The 26,348-nt window shown below is 37.6% G+C and overlaps 5 protein-coding genes and 1 long non-coding RNA gene across 7 annotated transcripts; 2 read left to right on the top strand and 4 right to left on the bottom strand.

Annotated features, from left to right (window-relative positions):
• The first annotated feature begins 72 nt into the window (after positions 1 to 72).
• LOC103844532 (protein NETWORKED 1D) lies at positions 73 to 8,210 on the top strand. Its single transcript, XM_033282387.1, has 6 exons — positions 73 to 344; positions 589 to 653; positions 798 to 993; positions 1,082 to 4,130; positions 5,802 to 7,041; positions 7,181 to 8,210. The coding sequence occupies exons 3-6, from the start codon at positions 894 to 896 to the stop codon at positions 8,114 to 8,116; spliced, it is 5,325 nt and encodes a 1,774-aa protein (XP_033138278.1). The 5' UTR covers positions 73 to 344; positions 589 to 653; positions 798 to 893; the 3' UTR covers positions 8,117 to 8,210.
• On the bottom strand, positions 8,152 to 9,650 carry LOC103844530 (protein LIFEGUARD 4). Its single transcript, XM_009121324.3, has 4 exons — positions 9,167 to 9,650; positions 8,976 to 9,089; positions 8,547 to 8,704; positions 8,152 to 8,448 (listed from the first exon to the last, which is right to left on the bottom strand). Exons 1-4 carry the CDS (start codon positions 9,423 to 9,425, stop codon positions 8,242 to 8,244), a joined length of 738 nt encoding a protein of 245 aa, XP_009119572.1. The 5' UTR covers positions 9,426 to 9,650; the 3' UTR covers positions 8,152 to 8,241.
• A 314-nt stretch (positions 9,651 to 9,964) lies between these two features.
• On the bottom strand, positions 9,965 to 15,021 carry LOC117129081 (ATP-dependent DNA helicase PIF1-like). 2 transcript variants are annotated; one of them, XR_004452651.1, is made up of 3 exons: positions 14,290 to 15,021; positions 14,173 to 14,213; positions 9,965 to 14,074 (listed from the first exon to the last, which is right to left on the bottom strand). XR_004452651.1 is itself a non-coding variant. In XM_033282462.1 (2 exons), exon 1 carries the CDS (start codon positions 14,967 to 14,969, stop codon positions 14,319 to 14,321), a length of 651 nt encoding a protein of 216 aa, XP_033138353.1. In that variant the 5' UTR covers positions 14,970 to 15,021; the 3' UTR covers positions 9,965 to 14,213; positions 14,290 to 14,318. The 2 variants fall into 2 exon arrangements, 1 of the variants encoding a protein (XP_033138353.1); XM_033282462.1 differs by having other exon boundaries at positions 9,965 to 14,213.
• Positions 14,936 to 18,647, bottom strand: LOC117129090. Its single transcript, XM_033282474.1, has 3 exons — positions 17,710 to 18,647; positions 16,192 to 17,574; positions 14,936 to 16,141 (listed from the first exon to the last, which is right to left on the bottom strand). The coding sequence occupies exons 1-3, from the start codon at positions 18,584 to 18,586 to the stop codon at positions 14,997 to 14,999; spliced, it is 3,405 nt and encodes a 1,134-aa protein (XP_033138365.1). The 5' UTR covers positions 18,587 to 18,647; the 3' UTR covers positions 14,936 to 14,996.
• A 2,761-nt stretch (positions 18,648 to 21,408) lies between these two features.
• LOC117129096 lies at positions 21,409 to 22,121 on the top strand. Its single transcript, XR_004452675.1, has 3 exons — positions 21,409 to 21,624; positions 21,712 to 21,771; positions 21,884 to 22,121. It is a non-coding gene; the product is annotated as an uncharacterized LOC117129096 (long non-coding RNA).
• On the bottom strand, positions 21,517 to 26,293 carry LOC103844716 (replication protein A 70 kDa DNA-binding subunit C). The gene is made up of 11 exons (XM_009121527.3): positions 24,678 to 26,293; positions 24,314 to 24,581; positions 24,105 to 24,201; positions 23,891 to 24,015; positions 23,712 to 23,799; positions 23,470 to 23,605; positions 23,193 to 23,392; positions 22,975 to 23,098; positions 22,714 to 22,890; positions 22,575 to 22,628; positions 21,517 to 22,484 (listed from the first exon to the last, which is right to left on the bottom strand). The coding sequence occupies exons 1-11, from the start codon at positions 24,813 to 24,815 to the stop codon at positions 22,317 to 22,319; spliced, it is 1,575 nt and encodes a 524-aa protein (XP_009119775.3). The 5' UTR covers positions 24,816 to 26,293; the 3' UTR covers positions 21,517 to 22,316.
• Between the last annotated feature and the right edge of the window lie 55 nt (positions 26,294 to 26,348).

The raw sequence follows: 26,348 nt of genomic DNA, 5'->3' as shown, positions 1-26,348 counted from the left end.
AGACCAGAAAAGTTTTTTCTTTTATAAATGCAAATCTATTGGCAGAGAAGGGGATCCCGAAGATGCAAAGTCACGCAACTTCGAATTTAAAAAACAATTGAATTTAATACAAAAAAGAAAAAACATTTTTGGGTACAGTGAAGGAGGGTGATATGGTCATTTCGTAGCTTCTCCATGAGTCCACCACCGTACCTAAACAATTCTTCACAACGTCAAAAAGTAGGAACACAGAGCTGAAACGCCTGTAGAGAGAGAGAGAGAAGGAGATAGATAGATCTAGAATGAAGAAGATGAGCTGAGCTATGCCAAGCGGAAGCTCATTAGGCGAACTACTATTCTTTCAGGTGATCTTTGCGATCTGTGTGCTTTCAGACTTGATCTCAGTACTGTTAGATTCGCTTGTGTAAGATCAACTGCTGTAGCTAAGCTCAGTTCAGTTACGGTCATGTGGTTTCTCTTTGCTATATGTTCCCTTTTTATTTTGGGTGTGATCGTCTAGTTTCTCGTTTATTTGAGCTTAGGAATCTTCTTTTATGCTGATCCGGTTTTTTCTATCTGTAACAAAGTGTTTGATTTGTTTCTGACCAGGTTACTTACCTATTGCTTTGGCCAGTGAAGTATGTTCTGTCTCCATTTTGACCTTCATTGACTTGGTAATTCGTTTCTACTTTTGTCTATTTTTGTGTTCTGTTTCATTCAAAAAAAAATCGAAATTATACACTTTCCAATGAAATTGATCAGCTTATTCATTTTAATTGAAGCTTAACTCTTGCTCTCTTTTCTTTTTACTCTTACAGAGGAAATTGGTATACTCTTAGCATTGAGAGCGCCTCTGAACTTGCAACATTCTGGTTTGGTGGTGGTGGTGTGTGTAATTTTTTGCTTGGGAAAAAATGGCTGCTTTTGCGAATGCTAACACTAAACGATATTCTTGGTGGTGGGATAGTCACATAAGCCCCAAGAACTCTAAATGGCTTCAGGAGAATCTTACAGGTACCTTACTCAGATAAGCTATTTGTCCATCTGTAAAATCTATTCTGTTGTTTTAATGTGCCTTATTTTAATATGTTTTTGTTGACAGATATGGATAGTAAAGTCAAGCAAATGATCAAAGTTATTGAAGAAGATGCAGATTCCTTTGCTAGGCGAGCAGAGATGTATTACAAAAAGCGGCCTGAGCTTATGAAACTTGTTGAAGAGTTCTACCGAGCGTATCGTGCTTTAGCTGAAAGATACGATCATGCCACCGGCGTCATTCGTCATGCTCAGCAGACTATGGCAGAAGCTTTCCCGAACCAAGACCCCATGATGTTTGGTGAGGAGTCGCTTGTCGGTCCATCCACGGAAGAGTTTGATCCACAAACGCCTGAGAGTTACCCTCCTATCCGAGCTCCGGTTTACCCCAGTGACTTGAAAAAAGGTGCATTGGGGATCTCTTCCTCTCATATGAGCACTGTAAAGAGAAATATAGCCTTCATGGAAGATCCTCAAGGCTTGAAAATTGGAAAGGCGAGAAGAGGGTTGAACTTCAATGATGCTGATGGAAACGGAAGAAATGCGAAGGTTCTTTCGGAATCTGAACGTGCTAGCAAAGCTGAAGCTGAGATCGTGGCTTTGAAAGATGCTCTTGCGAAAGTGCAGGCTGAAAAGGAAGCTAACTTAGCTCAGTTTGATCAGAATTTGGAGAGGCTGACTAACATGGAGTCTGAGGTATCTCGTGCACAAGAAGACTCCAGGTGTTTTTGTGAACGAGCCACAAGAGCTGAAGCTGAGGTCGAAACGCTCAGAGAAACGCTTAGCAAACTAGAAGTTGAGAAGGAGTCTAGTCTTCTTCAATATCAGCAATGTCTAGAAAACATAGCTGATTTGGAAGAGCGTATTTCTCTAGCTCAGAAGGAGGCTAATGAGAGAGCCAGCCAAGCTGAAGGTGAGATTATAGCGTTGAAGCAAAGCCTTGTTGGATTAGAAACTGACAAGGAAGCTGCTCTTGTTCAATATCAGCAATGCTTGGAAACCATATCTAACCTAGAAGAGAGGCTGCGCAAGGCTGAGGAAGATGCGAGGCTAATCAATCAGCGGGCAGAAAATGCTGACGGTGAAGTTGAAATCTTAAAGGAGAAGGTCTCCAAGCTGACTCAAGAAAACGAAGCTTATGAGCTTCAGTACCAACAGTGTCTGGAGACGATTGCGGATCTAAAGCTCAAGCTGTTCCATGCTCAAGAAGAAACCCAAAGACTTAGCCGTGAAATAGAGGATGGGATTGCTAAGTTAAAATTCGCAGAGGAAAAATGTGTTGTGCTCGAGAGATCAAACCAGAATCTGCACTCTGAGCTGGACGGTCTATTGGAGAAACTTGAGAACCAAAGTCATGAGCTCACGGAGAAACAGAAAGAGATGGGGACATTATGGACTACTGTACAAGAAGAACACTTGCGTTTCGTGGAGGCTGAGACGGCCTTTCAAACCCTGCAGCAATTGCACTCTCAGTCTCAGGAGGAGCTAAACACTTTGGCGTTGGAATTGCAAAACAAGTCTGAGATCCTTAAAGATTTGGAGGCGTGTAACAGTGGTTTATTGGAGGAAGTCCAAGAAGCCAAAGAGGAGAGCAAAAGCCTCAATGAGCTCAACCTCGCTTCAGCTGCATCCATTAAAAGTTTGCAGGAGGAGGTCTTGAGATTACGTGAGACGATACAGAAACTTGAGGCGGAAGTTGAATTGAGAGTGGACCAGAGGAATGCTTTGCAGCAAGAAATATACTGTCTTAAAGAGGAGTTAAGCCAGATGGGAAAGAAACACCAGTCCATGGTAGAAGGCTTTGGATCTTCTATCAAGGAGCTGCAGGAGGAGAACTCAAAGCTAAATGAAATAAATGAAAGAGAGAGTATCGAAAAGATAACCTTGCTTGAGAAGTTAGAATTGATGAAAGAGCTTGTTGAGAAGAATCTTCTTCTAGAGAACTCCATATCAGATTTGAACTCTGAGCTGGAAACAATCAGAGGGAAGCTGAAGACATTGGAGGAAGCTTTTGCAGAAGAGAAATCAGGGCTTCATTCTGAGAAGAACATGTTGGTTTCCCGTTTGGAGAGTGCTACAGAAGACAGCAAGAAGCTCTCTGAGGAGAACAGGTTACTGGAGAATTCTCTTTTCGATGCGAATGCAGAACTTGAAGAACTCAAGTCAAAACTGAAAAGCCTAGAAGACTCATGCCACTTGCTGAGTGATGACAAGTCAAGTTTAGTTGGTGAAAGAGAAAGCTTACTCTCTCGTATGGATATAATGAGGAAAAACATTGAGGATCTGGAGAAAGAACAGGCAGAGTTAAAAGTGAAAGTGTTGGAATCAGCGACCGAGAAGGAGTCTTGCCTTCAGAAAATTGAAGAGCTGGGAGTGTCTCTAAATACCAAGGACAGTGACTATACTAGTTTTGTGCAACTGTCTGAGAGTCGGATGAATGGGATGAAATCAAAGATCCATCATCTTCAAGATGAAAATCAACGCAAGGAGAGAGTGTATCAAGAGGAACTGGATAGAGCTCATGACGCTCACGTTGAGATTATTGTTCTGAAGAAATGTTTTCAGGAGTGGCTTGAGAAGAGTTCCTCCCTCGTTGCTGAGAATCAGAGTCTCAAACAAGCTGCTCATCTGTTGGAGAAGCTAGTTTCTGAACTAGAACAGGAAAATAGTGGGAAACAAGTGCAGATTGATTCCTCGGTTGATTGCATTAAAGTACTGAGAACGGGGATCTTCCAGGTATTAATGAAGCTTGAAGTTATCCCAGGTTTTGATTTTGTTGATGAGAACTCACAAGACCAGAAAAATATTCATGAGATGTTGAGTAGACTTGATGAGATCCAAGGTATGCTTTTGAAGATTCAGAGAGAAAACCATCAGGGGACTATAGAGAACCTCGTCCTTGTTGAGTTTATCCGGCAGCTGAAATCAGAAGCTGTTGGTCTTGCAACAGGGAAGAAAGTCCTTGAAAAAGAAAATGAATCTCAGCGTTCCCAGCTGTTGCTTTTGCAGGATGAGATCCAGAAGCTTATATGCATGAATGGAGAATTGAACACAAAGGTTAATCAAGGAGTTGACAGAGAAGAAGTCTTGAAGGTGGAAGTTGAGGATGTGCACAGGCAGTCTGCCATTGAGAACCTCGTCCTTGTTGAATTTCTTAAGCAGCTTAAATCAGAAGCTTCTGGTATTACAACTGAGAAGAAGGCCCTTGAAGAAGAACTTGAATCTAAGCGTTCTCAGCTCTTGCTTTCGCTGGACGAGGCCCAGGAACTTGGCTACATGATTAGAGAATTGACCAGAAAAGTTAATCAAGGAGTCAGCAGAGAAGAAGTCTTGAAGGTGGAAGTTGATGATTTGCACAAGCAGTCAGCCATTGAGAACCTTGTCCTTGTTGAATTTCTTCAGCAACTTAGGTCAGAAGCTACTGGTATTGCAACTGAGAAGAGTGTCCTTGAGGAAAAACTTGAATCTCACCGTGACCAGCTCTCTTTTTCTAGGAATGAGACCAAGAACCTTAGCCACATGAATGGAGAATTAACCACAAAAGTTAATCAAGGAATCAACAGAGAAGAAGTCTTGAAGGTGGAAATTGAGGATGTGCATAGGCAGTCAGCTATTGAGAAGTTAGTCCATGTTGAATTCCTTCATCAACTTAAATCAGAAGCTGTTAGCGTTGCAACTGAGAAGAAAAGCCTTGAGGAAGAACTTGAATCTAAGAGTTTCCAACTATCGTTGTTGCGAGATGAGGCCAAGAACCTTAGCCACATGATTGAAGAATTGACCACAAAGGTTAATCAAGGAGTATACAGAGAAGAAGTCTTGAAGGTGGAAAATGAGGATTTGCAAATGCTGTCTGCTATTGAGAACCTAGTCCTTGTTGAATTTCTTCGGTCACATGCTGTTGGTATTGCAACTAAGAAGAGAACCCTTGAGCAAGAACTTCAATCTCAGCTTTACCTGCTCTCGTTTTCACAGGATGAGACCAAAAAACTTAGCCACATGATTGAAGAATTAACTACAGAAGTTAACCAAGGAGTTAACAGAGAACAAGTCTTGAAGGTTGAAGTTGATGATATTCACATGCAGTCAGTCATTGACAACCTCGTCCTTGTTGAATCTCTTAAGCAACTTAAATCAGAAGCTGTTGGCGTTGCAACTGAGAAGACGAACCTTGAGGAAGAACTTGAATCTCAATGTTACCAGCTATTGTTTTCGCAGGATGAGACCAAGAAACTTACCTACATGATTGGAGAATTGACCACAAAAGTAAATCAAGGACTCAACAGAGAAGAAAGATTGAAAGTGGAAGTTGATGATTTGCACTGGCAGTCTGCCATTGAGAACCTAGTCCTTGTTGAATTCCTTCAACAACTTAAATCAGAAGCTGTTGGTATTGCAACTGAGAAGAACACCCTTGAGGAAGAACTTGAATCTCAGCGAGACCAGCTATTATCATTGCGGGTTGAGACCAAGAACCTTATCTACATGATTGAAGAATTGACCACAAAGGTTAATCAAGGAGTCAACAGAGAAGAAGTCTTAAAGGTTGAAAATGAGGATTTGCACATGCAGTCAGCCATTAAGAACCTTGTCCTTGTTGAATCTCTTTGTCAACTCAAATCAGAAGCTGTTGGTATTGCAACTGAGAAAAAACTCCTTGAAGAAGAACTTGAATCTCAGCGTTACAAGCTTTCGCTTTCTCGGGATGAGACCAAGAACCTTATCAACATGAATGGAGAATTGGCCACAAAAGTTAATCAAGGAGTCAACAGAGAAGAAGTATTGCACAGGCAAGTCTTGCAACTTCGAAATGACTACGTCACTTTGCAGGGAGAGAATTACAAAACGTTGGACGATAAAAGACGCTTGACAAAGTCAACACTGCGGTTGGAGGAGGAGAAACGTAAACTAGAAGATGATATCTCTTTGCTTCTTTCCGAGACCATATACCAAAGCAATCTCATTATTCTTTTGGAGAATCTCGTTTTGGAAAAACTTTCAGAAGCAGTGAAACTAAACGAGGATTTGGACATGCTCAGTTTTGTCAAGTGCAAGCTCGAGGAAGAGGTGAGGGAGGTTGGTGATAAGTTGAAATGTAGAGAAACTGAGAACTTGCAGCTTGGAAGTTTGCTAGAGAAAACGGACGCTGAACTGCTCTCTGCCAGATCAGCCAATGATCAGCTGGAACATGAAATTGCTGATGTGAAGGATGAGTTGGTTCAGAAGGAGAAAGAGCTCCTAGAAGCTATGCTGATGATCTCCGTCGTGCAGAGTGAAAAATCTGAACTATCCAAGGCAGTGGAGGATTTAGAATGTAGATACAAGGAAGCTAAAGCTATAGAGGAAGATAAAGATAAGCAGGTTTTGAAACTCCAAGGCGATTACGAGGAGCAGGTTAAGAAGACTGGTCATGCAAACGAAGCTAATATGAAACTGGAAGCTGACTTGTTGAACTTGCTCATGGAACTCGAAGGAATCAAAGCGGAGAAGGAAAAACTAAACCGGGAGCTTTCCAAAGAGAAGAGTGAGGTTGAAGTATGGGAGTCTCAAGCTTCAACGTTGTTTAGAGATTTGCAGATTTCAGCTGTTAGTGAAACATTGCTGCAAGGGTTGACTTATGAGCTAGCGGAAGCTTATAATAACCTTGAAAATAGATGCACACTAAAAGACGTGGAGATTGACCAACTGAACCAAAAGCTTTCCAAAGAGAAGAACGAGGTTGAACAATGGGAGTCTCAAGCTTCAACACTGTTTGGAGATTTGCAGATTTTAGTTGTTCATAAAACATTACTGGAAGGGTTGGTCCATGAGTTAGTGGAAGCCTACAATAACCTTGAGAGTAGATGTACACGAAAAGACGTTGAGATTGACCAGCTTAAAGGAAGAGTGAACAACTTAGAGGATGCTAACAAAGGACAAGAAGATCTTATGAGGAAATACTTCCAAGCTATTATATTGTTGAAGGAAAGCATAGAATCTTTAGAAAAACATATTGACATGCCACATGAACTCGAGGATGAACCACCCACGGTATGTTATCTTAGCAAACTCTCCTTCTAATGAAGCGTTAAGACAGCTTTATCGTTGGACCATTGCATCCGTTTCTTTGTCAATTTTAATATTTTCTTGTGTGAAAGTAACCAATCTTTTTGTGCTTATCTCATACCAGGACACTGCTTCTATGGTGGATAACAACAAGGAGGGCTTCTTAGAGTTGGAAGAAATGTGTTTGAGAATAAAAGCTATTGAAGAGGCCTTAACCAAGAAGCTCGCAGTGGAAGAACTAAGAACATCTGCCCGAAGAAGCAGAAGGAGAAGCGGAAGTCTCCGGAAACAGAACAATGAAATCTATTCACAGGAAAGTGAAATGATCACCAAAGATATTGTCCTCGACCAGGTCTCTGATTGCTCATCATATGGGATTAGCAAGAGAGACATTCTCAAGATAGAAGATGATCACAGTTTTGAGGCACAGACGGGTAAGTCCTTGTCCGAAGAGTCACTTGTTGTGGACAAACTAGAGATCTCCGACAGGTTCACGGACCCAAACAAAGAAGTAAACAAGAGGAAAGTCCTCGAGCGGCTTCATTCTGATCTACAGAAGCTCTCGAATCTTCATATAGCCGTGGAGGATTTGAAAAGCAAAGTGGAGAGAGAGGAGACAAGCGAGAAAGGGAAAGAAGACGAATACGAAGCCGTCAAGGGACAGATCCACGAAGCGGAGGAAGCCTTGGAGAAGCTTCTAAGCGTCAACAGGAAACTAGTAACAAAAGTCATAAGCGGGTTTGAGATATCAGACGGAAGCAAATCTTCAGTGGATCTTGATGAGGACGAGAGGAGCAGAAGGAGGAGGATATCGGAGCAAGCGAGGAGAGGTTCGGAGAAGATTGGGAGGTTGCAGTTTGAGATACAGAGGTTACAGTTCCTGTTGCTGAAGCTAGAAGGAGAAAGAGAGGATCGAGCTAAAGCTAAGACTTCGGATAGTAAAACGAGGACTCTTCTTAAGGATTATATCTATGGAGGAGTGAGGGGTGAGCGAAGGAAGAGGATCAAGAAGCGGTTTGCGTTTTGCGGGTGTGTGCAGCAACCGCCTCCATCTCCTTGATCGTTTTTGAATTGTGGAGTAAAACGTAACAATAATGGAAGTGAATTCAAGTTTTATATATACATGAATCAAAAACAAAACACCTTCGGTAGTATTAGAGATTTACATATTAAAGTTTAAGTCATTTAACTCTCGGCAGCTCTGAAAATGGTGAGGAGAGACAAGAAGAGGTTGATGATGTCCAAGTAGAGCGACACTGCTGCCCAGATGTACTCATCGTAACTGTAACGTTTGATGAGATTGTCTGTATCGTACACTATGTAGCCGCAGAATATTATAGATGCCAAGCAACCGTAGATCATCACTGAGATCCTACCCAACGGGAAAAAGATCTGCACAACATTGAAACAAAGATGAAGCTCATATATTCAATCAAATGTTTAACCAAAAACAAAGCAAGTGTAAGAGGAATGACATGTGTGTTGTTTACCTGAATAAGAGCAAAGACCATGAGAACGATGATAGCACCAAACAAGAATGGGCCGAGGAAGTTGAAGTCATATCCTTTCTTTGCAGCCCAGAAGGTGTAGAAGGTTAAGGAAAGCACCACTACTGTTGTCAGAATCGCTGACTCAAGAATCACTTTCCCTGTTCCAACAAACAAAGTTACCTTAGCCACAACTTTATTTTACATCTCTGATTTTTTTCTTTTTGTTATTTAGTAGAAAAAAAAATTATGTTATTTAGTATTCCTTAACGTGTTATTGAGTACTGGGGAAGTAAGAAAAAGACATCTCAGATATGTGTTGGAGACTTCATTTAATTTTTTAGTCGTTAGCGTGTTATTTAAGCAGAGTCACTTGAAAGGCAAGAAACGAACAAAAGAGTAGAGTGTGTCACAAGTAAAGAATGTATTTACCACTTGTGAATGCACATGATAGCCCGACGGCGAAAGCGAGAGCCACCGTGAAAACACCAAGAAGCAAGTAGTTCACCGGATGTTTCTGGTGGTAATAGTACAAAGGACACAACACTGCAATAAACAAAAACAGTTTCAGACACAAACTCAAACGAACAGACAAAAAAAAAACTCGAGTTAGCAAAGTTTACCTAGAAGAGGCGTGATGATCAGAACTATCCAGAGAGCAAGGCCGGCGCTAGTGGTGGAGAAGAACACGGCGATGGGACGTACGGTGACCACCGTGGCTGCGACGGCGATTGTTAGTAAAAGCTGAAAAGCGATTATGGAGTAAACCTTGCGGATGAAGCCCCACCGGAGTTCGGGGCTCTCGAGCATCGTCGGATACAGAGGTCTCTCGCCGCCGCTCTCCACGTCATCTTTGCGGTAGGGAAGATTCCACTTATGCATATTCCTGTAATAAAAAAAAACGCGGGAATATTCGATCGTGAGGGGCTCAGAGGTATTGATTTGCTTATTACGAGAGAAGAAAAGGGTTTTGGAAGTTATAAAAGCAGTTGCGGGAAGACGAAGGGAACGTTCTTGAAGACGCGTGATAACATGATGAAACGTTAGCGGTAAAGGTGGAAACCGTATCTACTACAAATCTCTAGATGGCTCCAAAGTTTCCTTTTTAACTGTTTTTATTTGGTGTTTTATGTGAAATCTTATTATGGGCCTTATACGGGCCTAAGTGAGAGGATTATTTAAACCGGGCTTAACATTTTTAGGTCCTTTCTTGGGTTTATATTAGAAGGTCCATTTGTTCCTGATATTGAACTTAGTCGTAATTCATAAGTTTTTTTTTGTCAACCTAATTCGTAAGGGTTTAATCATTGTAATTAGGCCTGGCCATTTTGGGTTTCGGTTCGGTTCGGTTCGGGTATTTTGGGTTTCGGATAGTTTGGATAGGGGTTAGAAGATTTATTTAGTACTTGATCTATTTTCGATTCGGTTCGGTTATTTCGGATATAAAAATATAGGAACCGTTCGGATATTTGAAGATATTGGTCTGGTTTCGGGTATTTCGGTTCGGTTCCGGTTTGATTCTTCGGTTCCGGTTATTTTTCCCAGGTCTAATTGTAAAAGTTAAATGATTGATTTTTCGACCATAACTTTGTCTGTTTTTCGTCGGTATTTTTTGGTTATTCTATACTTTTATGTCGTGAGGCATGATTATAGCCGTCGCTTGTCATGCACAATTTGTCTTGTTTATACATCGCAAGAATCAAACAAATGAAAATACAAGTATCATATTGTTTAATGCTCGAAATTACACTTCTTGACCTAGTTTAGCTTTTATTTCTGCAAATTATACAGTATATACTTTTTTTATCCACCAACTTTTTATACTTTTGTTTGATGGCTATTTACCATGAAATGCACCACTTCTTGTTTGCTTGTTTAGTCTACGTGACCTCTACATTTTGTTTTTAAATACCTAAAGCCCACAACCTGCTCACCGTGTCATGTAAGCCATATTTTCAAAGAAAGCAAAATGATACTAAGATTAATATATATATATATACTAGGATGAGACCCGTGCCCTGCGCGGGATGAGTTTTAATTTTTAAATTTTATAATATTACATATATATTGGATAATATTGCTATTTTCCATAGGTTTTTTAAATATTTTAAGAATTTTGCTTAGAATGCATAAGATATACGACAAAACCAAAAATATAGTAAAGAAATAATAAGTGTATTGTATTTATATAAATGATGTGGACCTTACAGCGCAGAGTGAGAGTGTCCGATCGGATCATAAATATTTGGTAGAATAGTATTACTCCATTGTCGATGGGCTTCTTTTGGATTTTTTTGAAACATTTTAATTCTTATATTGATGGGCTTATCTAAATCATATATGCTAATGGACCATTATTAATTATTAATTTTAATCTAATTACTTTTTTTTGTTGAAACACTACCTAATTTCTTCATTTTAACAAACCGATAACATTAGAACTCTTTTCTCTTGCCATCGAAAAAAACAGAAAAGGGGGTTAGGGTTCACCATGTTTGATTTCTAATTGACGATCAAAGAATTTGTGTAGCCAAACTTAGACAAACGGTTCATGTATATGAAATTGTTTTCTTCGAAGTCTGCTCCGTTCTCCTTGATGTTAATCATTCTGCGCCGGTAACCGTCTTCGACATCCCCGAGACGATGAATAGCTAATTAGCTTCTCCGCGCAAGTCTGCGTCACAGATCGGTGTTATAATATTTGACCTCGATAATCTCTCTATCTCCAACTAAACTCAAATGTTCAGGTTAGTTCCAAAATTCGTACTTTGTAATTTATTGTGTTGGACACTGGATTTTTCCAAAATGTATTTAGGTCCGTCTTCCCAGTAACTCATAATATAAAAGCCAAATGAAGTATATTAAATAATATGGAATGAAAACATTGCAAAAAGCATCATAAACAAAACTGAAACAAATTATTGCCAAAAAAAAACTTCAAGGTGCCTCGTTTCACTGAAGCTGAAATCTTTCTTCAAATCACCTGCTATGACTTCAATATGGGGTTGGTGGAATCCTGAATGTAACATATAAAACGTCCGGTATGCATAATAAGTCTATACATTGTATACACGATCACATTTTCCATTGTGTAAAAGAATGGTGGATGTTAGTACCTCATTCGGAATGCTTGAATCTCTGTAATTTCAGGTTCAATCAAAATTTTTGAGAACCCCTCAATGTTTCTCATATGCTTGAACCTACCTATATATAATATCCCTTTATTAGCCACTCTAACAGTAATTGTTTTGGAACAAACTTAATCCTTGAAAATCTATTTTATTATTTACCTTCAGCCCGTTCAATCTGCCAGAAGTTCAAGACACATAGAACTACAGACGAAACAGTGGAGTTCCATAAATGATAAAACTCGATAGCCATATCTCCATATGCAACACACTTTATTTCATCAAACCTGTATGTCGACAAAAATATATAGTCTGAACACAAAGCAATATATTGCTCTAATTGCTTTAATAAATGAAATATTTACATAAATATAGGGAAAGTACACACCCGATATTGATCAAAGAGAAATTAATTTTATGGCTTATTCCACCATAAATGTCATCTTCATATGCCTGGAGTTCCCCTACCCCGACCAAAGCTCCATAAAGATCTAAAACATTAACACGGTAACATTGGTTTTTTAACCATTGTAAGTATCAAAACCTTATATGTTAAAAATAACTATCTTAAATTATATAAAATAACACATGTATACCTATAGAGTACATTGGGTGGGAGAGACCACGTAAGACGTTGAGAAAGTGGGCAAAACAATAGTAGTTCCCAAACATCTTTGGTTGAATTTTTGAAATAACCGACGAATTTGTCATTTCAATATGATATCGGTTCGTGCTCAACCGTATCAAACCGGAAGCATGGATCAATTTGAAATTTCGAATTTCAAACCAATCACCTTCATCCATGGTGATTTGATTTGAAGCTTCCAACTCTTCATATAGAGTTCCTTCTATTGTAGTTCCCTGTTAAAAGATAATAGAAAATAATAAATCAAACAAAGAATCTTTTTAATAAAAATATATTCAGCTAAATATTATAGTTATTATGAGAGAAAAATCAGTACAACGTCCCTTACTTTCTGATCAACCAAAACCATGGCTGATTTCTTTAACATTGTACCAGTAATTGTGACCCATTTGCTTATGAGGGTTACACAAACTGCAGGCTCACGGATGTCAAGATTCAAGTCACCCAGCAAAGTTTGGACAGACATCATCTCCGCTAGATACAATAGATTAGAATGGAGATCAGGTATTTTTTTCTAGTATAATGAGTTAGTTAGTCTGAATAGGTGACACATATATATATATATTTTAAAGTACACAGCATCTTGGTGAAGCTATTTTTAGTAATTCCGTTTAATGACATTGATTGAAAATATTCGTCTTTAAAATGGTTCATAACATAATATGTCAATGCCTTTTTTATCGTACAAATTGACAATCAAAGCGATATGATCGAATTTACATTTACTTTTGGCATCAATTTAATATCGGAATTTAAATAAGAATATATTTTTGCTATTGACTATTGTAAATCATGCAAAATGATCGGCCTTGTGATAAAAAAATGCTTCTACTACAGGGAGATCTTGCTGAATTCGCTTATATGATAAGTATCTAACTCATCAGATGGTTTAATTACATTAAGACATTATACACTTCACATATATTTATATTTATATTTATATTTATATTTATATTCTGTATTATGAAGTAGTCAACTCTAACAGCTTATGTTTTTTTTTCTGACAGTATTTCCCAATATTTGAAAATAAAACCCTGGTTTTATATATAGAGGGCTAAAAGGATACATGTCCTCCACAAAAAGCGCCGAAGGCTTGCTCACCAAGCAATCAATGTCAATAAAATAATTTAAAACATGTATGTTGAAAATTATCATACTGTATATATAGTAAACATAACTTTTTATGCTGCATGCATGCCGATAGACCAGACTATATATATAGGAGATGTCGAAAATTTTTCAATGAAAAATGCTAAAAACACTCTGGTCGTGATAATGTAGTTTCATTAGGGTTCACAAAATTTGTAACAATAATTTCCTCTGTAAATAAAAGTGAGAAAACTATTTGAATTTAAATATAGTGCACTTACATATTATATGTAATGTAAACTTGTATTTTATTGTCATCACTGTTATAAAATCTATTAAATACCAACTTATCTATGCATTATATTTTCTTATACAGGAATGAAAAGATAATGGAACAAATTTAAAAGAAGAACCGTGAAACGTCTACAATTCCAAGGGTGTCAAATAAGCCAAACATGTAAGTTTTCCAAATTTTCAATTGTAGATGCAGAATGAAAATATGATAAAACTACTATAGTACGACTGGTGAGTTTAAAATCCAAATATGGAACCATGTTGATAGTGAAACAATATTGTCTTGATTAGGTTTTCTGGTAGGCTATGTGAAACAATAAAACTTATTTTCTCTTCTCTGAAAAGTATTGCTGCATGCTCGTTCTCGCCATTTCCTTTCAGAAAATAGAAATCAAGCAAACTAAGGGCAATTAATATACATATAAACATAGCGAATTAAGGTTCATCTGTACTGTTTCGAGGGAAGGCTTACATTCTAGTACGTATTGATTTCATGACTCTCTGCTTCAAAACCTGTGTCACGTTTTTAGAGAAAGTGAGCTGAAAAAAACATTAAGAATATAGCAAATAAAAAGATGAAACAACAGACCTGGAAGCATTAGCTTAGTTCCACGAAAACTATTTTGCATTGCAGTTTTCAAACAGATTCTGGAAAACTTCCTTGAATACAACATTGAGGGTTGAATCTTGAGGTTTTTGGTCTTTATCAGTAATCAGAATTTTCAATCCCTTCCTTGACTTTACCCTTGACACAGCCACATACAATTGCCCATGTGAAAAAACAGGTCTTGGTAGAAACAAACCCACATTAGATAGTGTTTGACCCTGGCTCTTGTTGATGGTCATAGCAAAGGCCACTTTCAGGGGAAATTGCCTACGTCTCATTTTGAAAGGAAGCTTTGAATCTGAGGGCTCTATCAAGACTCGGTGTAAAAAAACCGTCTCACCAACTCGAGTTCCAGTGATGATTTTCGCTTGAAGAATATGTTTAGCCAGCCCAGTAATCTGCAACCTTGTCCCATTACATTGTCCTTCTGTGGGATCCAAATTTCTAATCAGCATAACTGGTGTACCAATCCTAAGCCTTAGAGCATGATTAGGTAATCCTGATGTTTTGATACTATTCAAAAACTCTGGAGAAAAAACAGAGTCATCTTTGGATTTTAAATCAGCTGGATCAATACTATCTGAACTCAAATAAGTCCTCTCCTCACCTAATAAAGAAAAATGTGTCGTAAGAATCCTATGATACACAGTATAAAAGAACATAGTAGCAACAAAACTGATAGCTAACGTTTAATAGTGTGCAACGTCTAAAAAATTACCTGCTAGACGATCAAGCATATAGTTGTTAATAACATCAACATCTTCGTTCGTAGGACACAATATTGCTCTTTCCTGGAAAAATAATGGATCCTTCGAATCTTTGAAAGTGTTGCCATATACTTCAGAGACGATAGCTTCAATAGGATCAGTGCACTTCATAACCAGCAGATCTTTAGGAATATCAATCATAGTTTCTCCACTGTTTGGCTCGTTAATCTTTCCGTCACCTACATCCAAAATCCAGTCGGAAAATTTTTTAATCTCCTCAGCTTCTCGAGGATCTGTTTCTGAAAAGAGCCTCATATTCTTTGTCAGCTGTAACACTTTGCAATGCTTCCATAGATAAGAAGAGTTTAGCGCCGCCATGACAATATCAGCTCGGTTTCCCCTTGGAATTACTGGTAGTATTTGCCGGAAATCACCACCAAAAACAACTACTTTGCCACCAAATGGCCTTCCATCAGTAGTCTTCATAATGTCACATAAAGTACGATCCAACGCCTCAAAGCAATGTTTGCTCATCATAGGGGCTTCGTCCCAAATAATCATTGAAGCCTTCGCAACCAATTCGGCCTGATTGCTTCCAGGTTCTATATTGCAAGTGGAGAACTCATCTGGACTTATAGGAATACCAAACCTTGAATGAGCGGTCCTCCCACCTGGAAGCAATAAAGAAGCAATACCGCTAGATGCAACATTAAGAACAACATCACCCTTTGACCTTATTGCAGCTGAAAGAATATTCCATAAAAATGTTTTTCCCGTTCCTCCAAACCCATAGACAAAAAAGACTCCACCTTTACCACTCATAACCGATCCTAGAATTGCATCATAAACAGACCTTTGCTCATCAGTCAACTGTGTAATCCACTCGTCATGTTGCCCTCGCAATTCTTCTCTTGCGTAGTTTAGCTCCTCTTGTAATAGATTGTTGTCATAAACAGAATGATCAATAAAAACAGGTTTTGGCATTGTCTCCCACTTAGCCAGTGAACTATTTTTTGAACGCAGTATTTTTTCAATCAATACTAACGTTTCATTCAGCACTTCTTCCTCACTCAAAATGAGTCCTGATATGCCAATAAAAAATAGTTTGTTAGAAGACAGAATAAATGCTCATCTATATTTAAAAAAAAATACTTCTTGAGCTCACCAGGATTTTTACGCTTCTTCCTCTCAATGTATAGGACATCTTCTGATAATATATCAGTGCATGATTCCCATACTAATTTCGGCATAGATAGAGACCCAGATAACAACATCTTTGCAAATAAGTGGCGCACGTACCCGCTGGAAGCCCAAAAACTGCATTCTTTTAATCCTTCAATATACTCTTTGTCGTCATCCAGCAAACCAAGCTCGTAACAGGCATCCTCATAACTGGGTAGGATTATCCCTTTAACCGTCTTGATATCATTGTAGCACCTTGGACCCTTTACCTTGTTAAGAAGAACCCTCAGAAAATAACGTGGGCCAGAACCTGGAGAAACGGGTGTTAACCTTCCAATAGCAAAACCTTTCTTTCTTGGATTCCAAACCTTTTGCTTAGCATCATAGACAAATCGGGTAGGCATTTCCACATATGTAATTTCTCTAGCTTCAGGGTATAGTTCACAACAATCAAACCAAGCTAAAAACATAGTCTTTGTAAGCTGCACTCGAGCCAATACACTTTCGACAGTATCACCATGTTTGTAGACTACTGGTTGCTCTCCCTCAAGATGAAACGTAAGCTTCTCCACAGGTGTAGAACGGTATTGCGTTGGGAATGCTAGAATCCTCCATGACGATTCGCAAGCAGATAGATATCTATTTATAAATAAACAAATGGAATTGACTTCAATTAAAGAAAATTTTATATAAAACAATATAGAAGTCACATAGAACATAAACAATATATACCTTGCATCGAAATAGTTTTTAATTTCGTCAATAGTTGGTTCCCCTCCATCTGCAGCTGTCCTATCAGCTTCTGTGGCTCTGGTATCACCTACTACATCTGCCGTGTTAGTTGATGTTCCTGCCAAAGTAGCCTCGACACTACACTTCTGAGTAACCGTTCCTGTAACACGGTCTTGGCCTTTGTTAATGTACTTAAATAAGTACTTAATAGACCGCGACTGATTACACCATTCCACATTAATATGAGCATTATACGCAAGCAATAGCTCCTTGTTGTAGGGAACCACAAACCGATTATCACATGGAATTCCTTTCTTCTCAACAGAGCACCCATTTTCTCGTCTCCTATAAACAGGATACCCTTGTTCATCCACAGTTGTCTTCTCAACATGTTTTCGAGGAAAAAATTTGCTACACTTCCCATCTTGCATACATGGAGAATCTCTATTAACCTTCCCACATGGACCATGAATCATCATGTCCTTGACAATGTCATATAATCTTGGTTCTTCGGCTTTATCAGGGATTTCAGCTGCTATGATGCGATCAATATCTTCAGCATTTGGAAGTTTGTGCTTAGAGTCCATGAACAATAGAATATGAGCATGTGGGAGTCCTCTTTTCTGAAACTCTATTGTATAGATAGCTGCCAGAAAATATTAATCAAGTTAGGAACAATAAAAGTACATAAATAGGACTTAACCTTAATCAGCAAGTACTTTAGAAAACTGTGCATAAATATTCGAAATGAAAAAAATATTAAATTTAATTAATGACATACCAGAGACTGTCTTTCCAAGAAGCTGCTTTTTTGTAAGATCATCCATCATGCTGTCAAGCTTAATTTTAAAAAGTCTACAACACAAATCTGGTCGATCCTCAGACTTGAGGTTGTACTTCTTAAAATACCTTGTTAGCTCGGGCCACTTAGGGTTACATGTGAAGGTTATAAAAAGATCTGGAAATCCAAAGTATTTGCATATAGACATGGCATCCAAATACATTTGATGCATATACCTTGGACCACCTGTGAATGATGATGGAATGATGATGCGGTTACCTTCTATAGCCACGCTAGAATTGCCATCATTTGCAGCAGCAACAAACTTGCTAAATTTCAGTGTCCGGAGATTTGACTGGTTTTTCCGAATATATCGAAGACGATGGCTCTCGATCATAGTATAGGCACCCACCAGAAACTGTTGAAGTAAACGGCGTGATAGTAGAAGGACCTGCGAACCAACCTCACGAACCATAATCCGATATGCAAAGAACTCCCTCATACTTATGTTGGGTTTTCTATTTTTTTTTAATCCCGTGAAACCATGTTGGATACCTAAGCGAAAGCCATCTTCTCCATATGGAAAAATGAGTGGATACTGAAGTGGAAGATAGCAAGGATGCAATTCATTGATCCTTTTCAGCTTACCAGAATTTTTCTCCAAAATAATATCACGCTTGTCCATATTTTCCTGAAAATCTCCAACCACTAATGCAGCTACTTCAGAAGAAGTGGGCAAATTGTAAACACGACCATCCTTTAGTCGACTGTGAATCAAAACCAGAGATAACTCTTCCCGTTCGTCTTCATTATTAAATCTGTCCTTTGCATTTCTGAAAGTCTTCACATGAACATTAGAGGCCCTTAGCATGTTCATTATCGCCTCAACCAGATCTTCTCTTATCTTGCTTCGTTCCGAATTCCCACTGGTTTGAAATGGAAAAATTACATATTACATTAGTAATTATAACATGCCAACCACACTCTAATTACGAAAGTATAAAAGAGTGACGGGAACGTGTATCTTACATACCTCAAAGCTGATATCCTATTTCGAACCTCATTTTCTGTATCATGAATATATAACTGTGAGAACTTCGCCGGTTCGGTAGGTTTAGGTTTCACACTACCAATCAAGTGAAAATTCTCTCCATGAAGTTTGAAAACCTTAGGACCTTTACCCATATTGACTGAGTTATCAATTTTTCCTCCCAGAGATGTAAAAGAAAACATCATATTTAGAGCCCTGATATTGTCCTGGTAATGCTTACTGATAGGATCATCATTTGTAAGCAGACCCTGTAGAAATTCTGGTGGTGGTTGTAGCACTGGAAGCTGAATTTTGCCTCGCATACAACACATAGTGTATACAGGTATTCTGGCATTCCTACTCTTGCTTACACGTTCATTGTACCAGAAAAGAGCCCCACACTTTGGACATTTATTAGTCAGATCACCATCATCTTTGTAATCTACAACAATTACAGTTAACAGCAAGATTAGTAAAGTTGTAAGATACAAAATTGTTTAAAAATTAGTAGTCAGATCACCATCATATTTTTGTTATCTAGAATAAAAAAGCTTGAACCTGGTCGGATCAACAACTACATTGCACGTACCTTTATCTCCTTTCTCTTTAGTGGACACAGTAGGTGCACATACTGTAACTGTTGTCTTCTTCTTTTGTAACCGAGTAGACATATCTGCAAAATCTAGATATAATAAGTTGTTCAACTTTGCCTTATTTTTTGCAAAGCCATATTCGTAGAAAACGTAGAACCTAGTCCGGTCAACAACCATATTTTTCGTACCTCTATCTCCTTTCTCTTGGGTAGAAACTGTTGGTGCAGAATCTGCAACTTTTGTCTTCTTATTTTGTAACCGACCAAACATTTCTGCTAGAGCCTTCTCAGCTTTAGACACAAGCTCAAATTTCGTCTGTGCCTGACGTTTTAGAATTTCTGAGCTGTTATCATCGCATGTATCTGAGTCTGTTCCAGTCTCCACACCATCACCACTTGAACACTCCCATAAATCATCATCATTATCTGCACCCAAAATTTCGGGAGAATTATGAAAACCCATGCCAATGTCTTACTAAATGCCTAAATAGTATTTCAAACAATTTTTTAAACTAAAAATATTAACATATTTAATTACAGACCTGAGGAGTCGGAGTCTACACTTATAGCTGATGATGATGGTCCAGGTATATCTGTAAGATTAGTTGTACCTGAGGAATGTGGACCTTCACTGCACAGTGTCTGTGTAGGATTTATCAGGCTACCAATATCAAATAGGGTTGATTGTGTTATGTTCTGAACCGAGGGAGACATCCGAATAGTATGTCCACCATGTCTATTTGAGAACTTAGTATTTCCTTTAACACTTTCTTGCTTTCTGATCAATGATGAGCTCTTCTCCCTACATGCCCTCTTCTTAGAAGGATAACCAGATTGCTCTACCGTCGACGCCATTAAATCTACGTAACATATGTGAGTCTGTAAGTTTCTCCTATTTTAAACATTTTTATCCAGTAAGTGAATTAGTTTTGTTACCTGCCGTTTGGTTAGATTGCGTTTCAATGGGATGATTCTCCATGACGGAGATATTCTGATTCTGTGTTTCATTTCGACTGCCTTGACTTGGTAATTTGTGGACATTTTGCGATTGAATCATGGAGATCCCTGTTTGATTAACCTCTTGAATATTTCGATCACCAAATTTACGTTTTTGAATCAGTCTGAGACGCCTTTGCATTCTTGCATCTTTTGTTATATTCCCATTCGAATTTGTTATGTCTTGCAGCACATTAAGATCTGGTTCTTCATTTGTGCGGTTAACTTGCAGGAAAAAAGAAAGACAACGTTTTATCAGTTATACGGAGGGAAACTTGTAACCATTCACATAATTTGGTGAAGCCCCTTGACAAAGAATTAATACCTTGTTTTCTTCTCTTAGGAGGAGGAATGCCATCACCATTTTCATTCTTTTTTTTCTTGCTGGTTCTGTTCATGTCAACCTTAGATTCTGGTTCTATGTTTCAGCAATTTGGTGTGTTGAGATATTAGTTTAATTGCTGAAGCTTTTTAGCTCTTTTATTTTGTGTTTCACAACCGGACGTAATATTTTTCAATCAACAAATATGGAAACAATACCTTAGATTATTTAGTATATGGAAAGTAAGAGCTGTTTACTCCTGCTGATATTTCACTCTGATTTCATTTCATATTGAACATTCTTCTGATAGTAAACAATGGTAATATGGTGATTAACACGTCCTAGAATTCTGCTTGTTCAAAGAAAAATTCTCTGGGATTTTTTGTTGAGCTGTATTAATAAACTCAAATTTCTACAGCGTTACGTCACAAATATGGGCTCAAAAAACAGCCTACGTCACATATACGTCAAAAATATGGTATTTGATAAGCCTAAATCATAAGGTAAATACCCAATAGAGTTTCAAATAAACGATGGCCCTTAACACCCTTAATAATAAAGCCCATTATATGTCGTATCATTTTAACAAAATAAACATCTAAAATAACCAATAATACATGAAGCTTTTCGTATATCATAGCTTCTTCTGTTAACTCTTCTTCCTCGAATTTGAAAACATTATTTTATGATTTCGAAGAACACAATTCCGAAATCCAAATCCCTTTGCGATTTTATGAAAATCTATCAACGATTTGAAGATTCTATTGAGGGAGTAGCTATTAATTCATTTTGTGTCTGTTTCGTTTATGGTTGTATCAGTATAAGCATAGAAAATTCAACGGCGTTATCCAATTGATCTTCTTTTTTATTAAATCCTTATGCACTAATATATCTCTGTCCTCAATTGCAGCTTGGATCCATCACCTGAGAATCTTACAGTGATTCAATTGTAAATTCAGACATGGACAGAATTTGGTAAACTAAAATCTCAACCTTTTAATTTAATGACTATTGTGTTAGTTTTCTCTATACCTTTAATACTGATCTTACTAAACATTGTAGGGTAACGAAGATATGTTCTGAGTTTCTACAACCATTTTCTCCCCATTCTGAACGACAAATGTAAGTGCTTTCCATTCTACTGTTTTGTTCAGATAACTTCAAGCTACTTGCAGACCGGGAGTTATTCTTTTACTGTTAAAACCTATGGATAAGTTTTGTACTGTTACCGCAGAATCAGAATATCTCTGTCATGGAGAATCAGACGATCAGAATGGATGACATTATGGAGAAAGCAAGAAAGATATTTCCCATTCAGCTCAACTGGTGATCAAAGGTTAGTTCAAAAAGTATATTATAGATTGAAACGTTAGGAAGGTTAATCTCGTCAGTTCGTCTGAATCAAACTTGCTCTTAATGATAGTGTAAAATATAGCTTAAAAGCGACTCAAATCAACTTAAAAACTGATTAAGCATAAGAAATAGAAACTCATAAAGAGCAGAGGCATCATATTAGTTTTCTGAATAAACTTGAACAACATATGATATGAAGCTTCAAAGAACTTCAAATCGAACTAAAATCCAAAAATTGAAAATGCAAAACGAAAATCTCAAAATAAATGAAACAAAAGCCTCTGCTCCAGCACACAAATAACCCCATCCTCACTCTAGCCACTTTTTTCGAACTTCTCTTTCTTGACCTTTATGGTACACGCCATTTTTGTAACCGAGTTCTGATCAAAAGCCTCCTCCAAATTGATGATTGGTGTCCTGGTGCGCTTTGCTGGTGTCAGATCAGTTGACCCAGATGAACCACCCTGGATCATCAAAGACCCCTATATTTAAAAAAAATTAAAAAATGAGATCCCAAGTTTATACATAATCCAAATGCACGGTACACAAACACAAAAAAGCTATAATAGGACCTCAGGTGCATCAGACTGAGTTGAAAATGTCCCAGATAGCATGTTTTCACTTCCCTAGACATATCACATAATATAGTTAAAAACTATGCATCAATAAAAAGAAAGAATTATATTTCTACTGTATAAACTGAGGTTTAACCGTAGGAGATTGGGCCGCTTCAAACTCATTTATCATTCCAAGATTTGTGATAATCTTGAGGACCTTAAATGTGTCATGCTTGTAAACAAAATTCTCCTTTTCAATCTGAATCTTGAAAAGAAAAGTTTTTCCCTTTAAATCGTTGAGAATGGGAGGCAACACATCAGGATCCTGAATCTGAAATAGTAGAAAAAAAACACCATTACCAAAGGCCATATTTACGATAATTTATAGAGAACATAAAATATTGAACATCTCTACCTCATCAGTAATAGGACCAGTGAGCTCAATACATGGTTGGCGCAGCAGTTGTAGTGCCAGATTATCAAAGAGGAGAAACTTGCAGTCCTTGGTATTGTCAAGAACAACCAAATGCAACTTGTACCTAACGATAAATAGTATTTTAGAATAAGTATTTGGAGCTCTCGATGGTCCCAAAGATATTAGTTATAATTGCATAAAATTTTAAAACATTAAACCTTGGCAATAGTTTGGGGCTGTTAGTCTTGCATTTGGGACAATAGTAATTGCATGCAAGAACATCGTGCTCATCTCCATCATCATAGTTGTCGTTAGGCACTGTAATTACCTTCTTGGCACAGACCTTGCAACTCAGGTAGTACCAACCCATGTCAGAGTCGATACCCGCAATTGTGGCCATTACAATACACTTCTCCACCTGAGTCACATTACACAAACGTGAGACGATATGGTAACATTATAGACACAAAATCAAATTGTTTTAGAAATCTCAACCTGTCTCGATTCAAGGACCTCAGCAATAGTCTTTCTAGGTGTGTGCACAAAAAAGTCATCCTTTTCAGACACAGCATTCGCCAACGCAAGCGGCTTAGAGTCAACAATAGACAATTTCAAATCATCTTTTGGTAACCTGCATTTCACGAAATGGTTACAGATAAGAACATTTGATGTACACAAACCCCATCATTGACGTTCTTTGAAATGGTTAAGTATAAAAACATTTGGTATATACTTACAAACGTATGAAAGCTTGGACCTCAGCGATGTTCTCTGGGTTTACTGTCACATCTGAGACGTTGTATGCATTGGAGACACTACGCTCATCTGAAATTTGATTATTTTTCTTATTAGAACATTACAACCATACTATATAACAATGTCACATTAGTAAGCACACAGAACATAACAAAGTTACCTTTCCAAATTTTAATTTTGCCAAACCTCAGAACACAAATAACTGTGTTCTCAGAACGCAACTGAACTGCATCACTGATGTCCTCTGCAAACTTCCCCCATAACACCAGGGGGAGACGTTCATCCCTACACACAATACCATAAATATATAAGGTATCGATATAAAGCCACAGAATAATATAGAATATAAAGTTAAATTATATTTCTTCACTTACTCAGTATCACGCAGTTCCACAGAGATCTTCTGGGTGTCCTTACCATTGACGGACACAACTTCAATGTGGGACACTTCAACAACTTGGCCGACAACATCTAGAACAATTTCAGATTCAAAAAAATATATAGATTAGTAACTAAATAGAATTATAAAAGATTTCAAAGAAGACAGTTGTTGAATATCATTATAGTACATAACATCACTTACCAACTAAGAAGTCTGGATCGAGCTTCCCATTGAGTACAGCACGGTAATTAACCGGCTCCAATCCAGTCATGTTGTAAGGCAACGCCTCACATATCCTGACACGGGTTGTAGGAAGGAAAACCACCTTGTATGGATGTTTGGTTGTCCGATAAGAACCACTTGAATGGGTGACCGTAAAATTAATTAGGAGTTTCGTTTGTCCCTGGTGCAGCACATGGGCGAACTGGCCCACTTCATCCTTCTTCACGGTCCCATGAATCTTATCACCCTAGAGTTAAAAATGAACATAGAATAGTAAGAAACCAAGATCTATACAACAATTAACATAAGTTTTTAGCAATGTAAAACCCGTATAGGGACTTACTCTAGAATCCACGAAAACCATTTCAATAGTCTCGCCCCCGGCAGCTGAATATTGCTTCCATAGCCGAATGATTTTAACCTTAACCTTCCACATTGACTTGAAAGGTTTCAACTCAGAAATGTTGTTCATCGCAGCCATTTTTTTTTGTGTTTTGCTCTATAGAAATGTTTATTTGATTGTAGAAATGACGTACATCCTCCTTACTGTTATATAAGAGGAAATCACAGAATTAACGTGACTTGATGCGTACTCTAAGGCAATAAATGGAATAGAAATAGATTGTCAATCACTTTGAAATCAGAGCATAATATATTCTATGTTTACCATAGAAGGTCACTGATTCACATATTCTCTATAAATGTGGTATAAACTTGCGGAATCATCATAATAATTTACCATATCTACGGGATTCCAATTGGTTTTATTTACCTAATTTAGGCAATACTTATAGATACTAACCTAAAATAAAAAAGTCCACATCGTACATATTAAACGGACGTACTTAGCAAAGTTTTTAGGCTAGATACATTGCACAATAAAATTTGGAAAACCAGAAAAAATTGAATAGTTTTTGCAATAAGTGGTTATGTTTTAAATTCTACCAATCTAAACCGTCTCTTCTTCATCGAATTGTTTATGAAGTAATTGTGCCACCTTAGAAATCATGTCTATTTTATTATAATTTAAGTTCAAAGCTCGAATTTTGAAAAACAATTGTTAAGTAAATGAAAGTAGCACATATACACATGGAAGTGGTGTCATCGAAGACCCTTATGTGAGGAGAGTTTGAAATAATAATAATTCTTGGTTGGCATGAAATTCTCTGGCTACGAACATATGTATTTCTTGGTTGTCATGAAATTCACGTTTTGGTAAATGAAATATAATAAACTCTCTGTCTACGAACATATGTATTAATGTCTTGGTTGGCATGAAATTAACGGTTTGAATTGAAATAATCAAGTCAAATAATTTTTTTATAAGGTAATGTGGGAAGAGGGGATATTATTAATTCTATTGTTTATGTCTTAGTGAGAAGAGAGTGCCGTAGGTTATAAATTTTATTATAAGGTAATGTGGGAAGTTTAGGACCACGATATATTTGGATGGGAATGGCATTTTTTGTAAATACTCTAGTGAACCTTGGGTAGTTTAATATGTTGGCTGAGAGAGAATGTGGAACTGCCACCTCAGGATGGCATCCTTGTAAATATTCTACCTTTTCAAGGTTTCTTTTTCAAATTGTTTCTTCATTAATAAGTAAGGGATATATATATATATAATATAACAGGTGAAAAGTACACACACTATATAGAGCAAATCAAACTTTAGCAAGGAGATACAGCAAACAAACTCGACTTTTTTTTTGTTTAGTTTGAATTTTTCCAAATTGAATAGTTGTCTATACAAACATTAACTATTATCCACGACCTAGTAACAATAATGTTCTTCACAGAATAAACTTCTACAACATAGCAAAAAAAAAGCACTAAAAGTTTTGGTCACAACAACTCACAAGTGTTGTTGTAATAATATTGTCCAAAGAGGAGGGCATCACGTCTCGCAATCGCTCATCAAAGCCTAGACAAACACGTGGCATTCTCGTTCCCGGTGGGCTCTTCGTCCGATTGTAGACGTGAACCTATAATGGACTTTGATGTTTGACCTTTT

The sequence above is a fragment of the Brassica rapa genome, chromosome A10 (assembly GCF_000309985.2).
Source record: "Brassica rapa cultivar Chiifu-401-42 chromosome A10, CAAS_Brap_v3.01, whole genome shotgun sequence".
Classification (NCBI taxonomy): Eukaryota; Viridiplantae; Streptophyta; class Magnoliopsida; order Brassicales; family Brassicaceae; genus Brassica; species Brassica rapa.
This window is presented reverse-complemented; position numbering and strand designations above follow the sequence as displayed.

Excerpts from the sequence above, each read along its gene's own strand:
- LOC103844532 (XM_033282387.1), top strand. The coding sequence starts at position 894 with ATGGCTGCTTTTGCGAATGCTAACACTAAACGATATTCTTGGTGGTGG. Across the intron at positions 4,131-5,801 it reads GAAGTTGAGGATGTGCACAG|GCAAGTCTTGCAACTTCGAA; the intron begins GCAGTCTGCCAT and ends AGTATTGCACAG. Across the intron at positions 7,042-7,180 it reads TCGAGGATGAACCACCCACG|GACACTGCTTCTATGGTGGA; the intron begins GTATGTTATCTT and ends ATCTCATACCAG.
- LOC103844530 (XM_009121324.3), bottom strand. The coding sequence starts at position 9,425 with ATGCATAAGTGGAATCTTCCCTACCGCAAAGATGACGTGGAGAGCGGC. Across the intron at positions 9,090-9,166 it reads GATCATCACGCCTCTTCTAG|TGTTGTGTCCTTTGTACTAT; the intron begins GTAAACTTTGCT and ends TGTTTATTGCAG. Across the intron at positions 8,705-8,975 it reads ATCATGTGCATTCACAAGTG|GGAAAGTGATTCTTGAGTCA; the intron begins GTAAATACATTC and ends TTGTTGGAACAG.
- LOC117129081 (XM_033282462.1), bottom strand. The coding sequence starts at position 14,969 with ATGTTCTTTTATACTGTGTATCATAGGATTCTTACGACACATTTTTCT.
- LOC117129090 (XM_033282474.1), bottom strand. The coding sequence starts at position 18,586 with ATGAACATGCTAAGGGCCTCTAATGTTCATGTGAAGACTTTCAGAAAT. Across the intron at positions 17,575-17,709 it reads TCTTGGAAAGACAGTCTCTG|CTATCTATACAATAGAGTTT; the intron begins GTATGTCATTAA and ends ATTTTCTGGCAG. Across the intron at positions 16,142-16,191 it reads ATACATTGAGAGGAAGAAGC|CATTTATTCTGTCTTCTAAC; the intron begins GTAAAAATCCTG and ends AATATAGATGAG.
- LOC103844716 (XM_009121527.3), bottom strand. The coding sequence starts at position 24,815 with ATGGCTGCGATGAACAACATTTCTGAGTTGAAACCTTTCAAGTCAATG. Across the intron at positions 24,202-24,313 it reads CGATCCAGACTTCTTAGTTG|ATGTTGTCGGCCAAGTTGTT; the intron begins GTAAGTGATGTT and ends AAATTGTTCTAG. Across the intron at positions 24,016-24,104 it reads GTGGAACTGCGTGATACTGA|GGATGAACGTCTCCCCCTGG; the intron begins GTAAGTGAAGAA and ends TATTGTGTGTAG.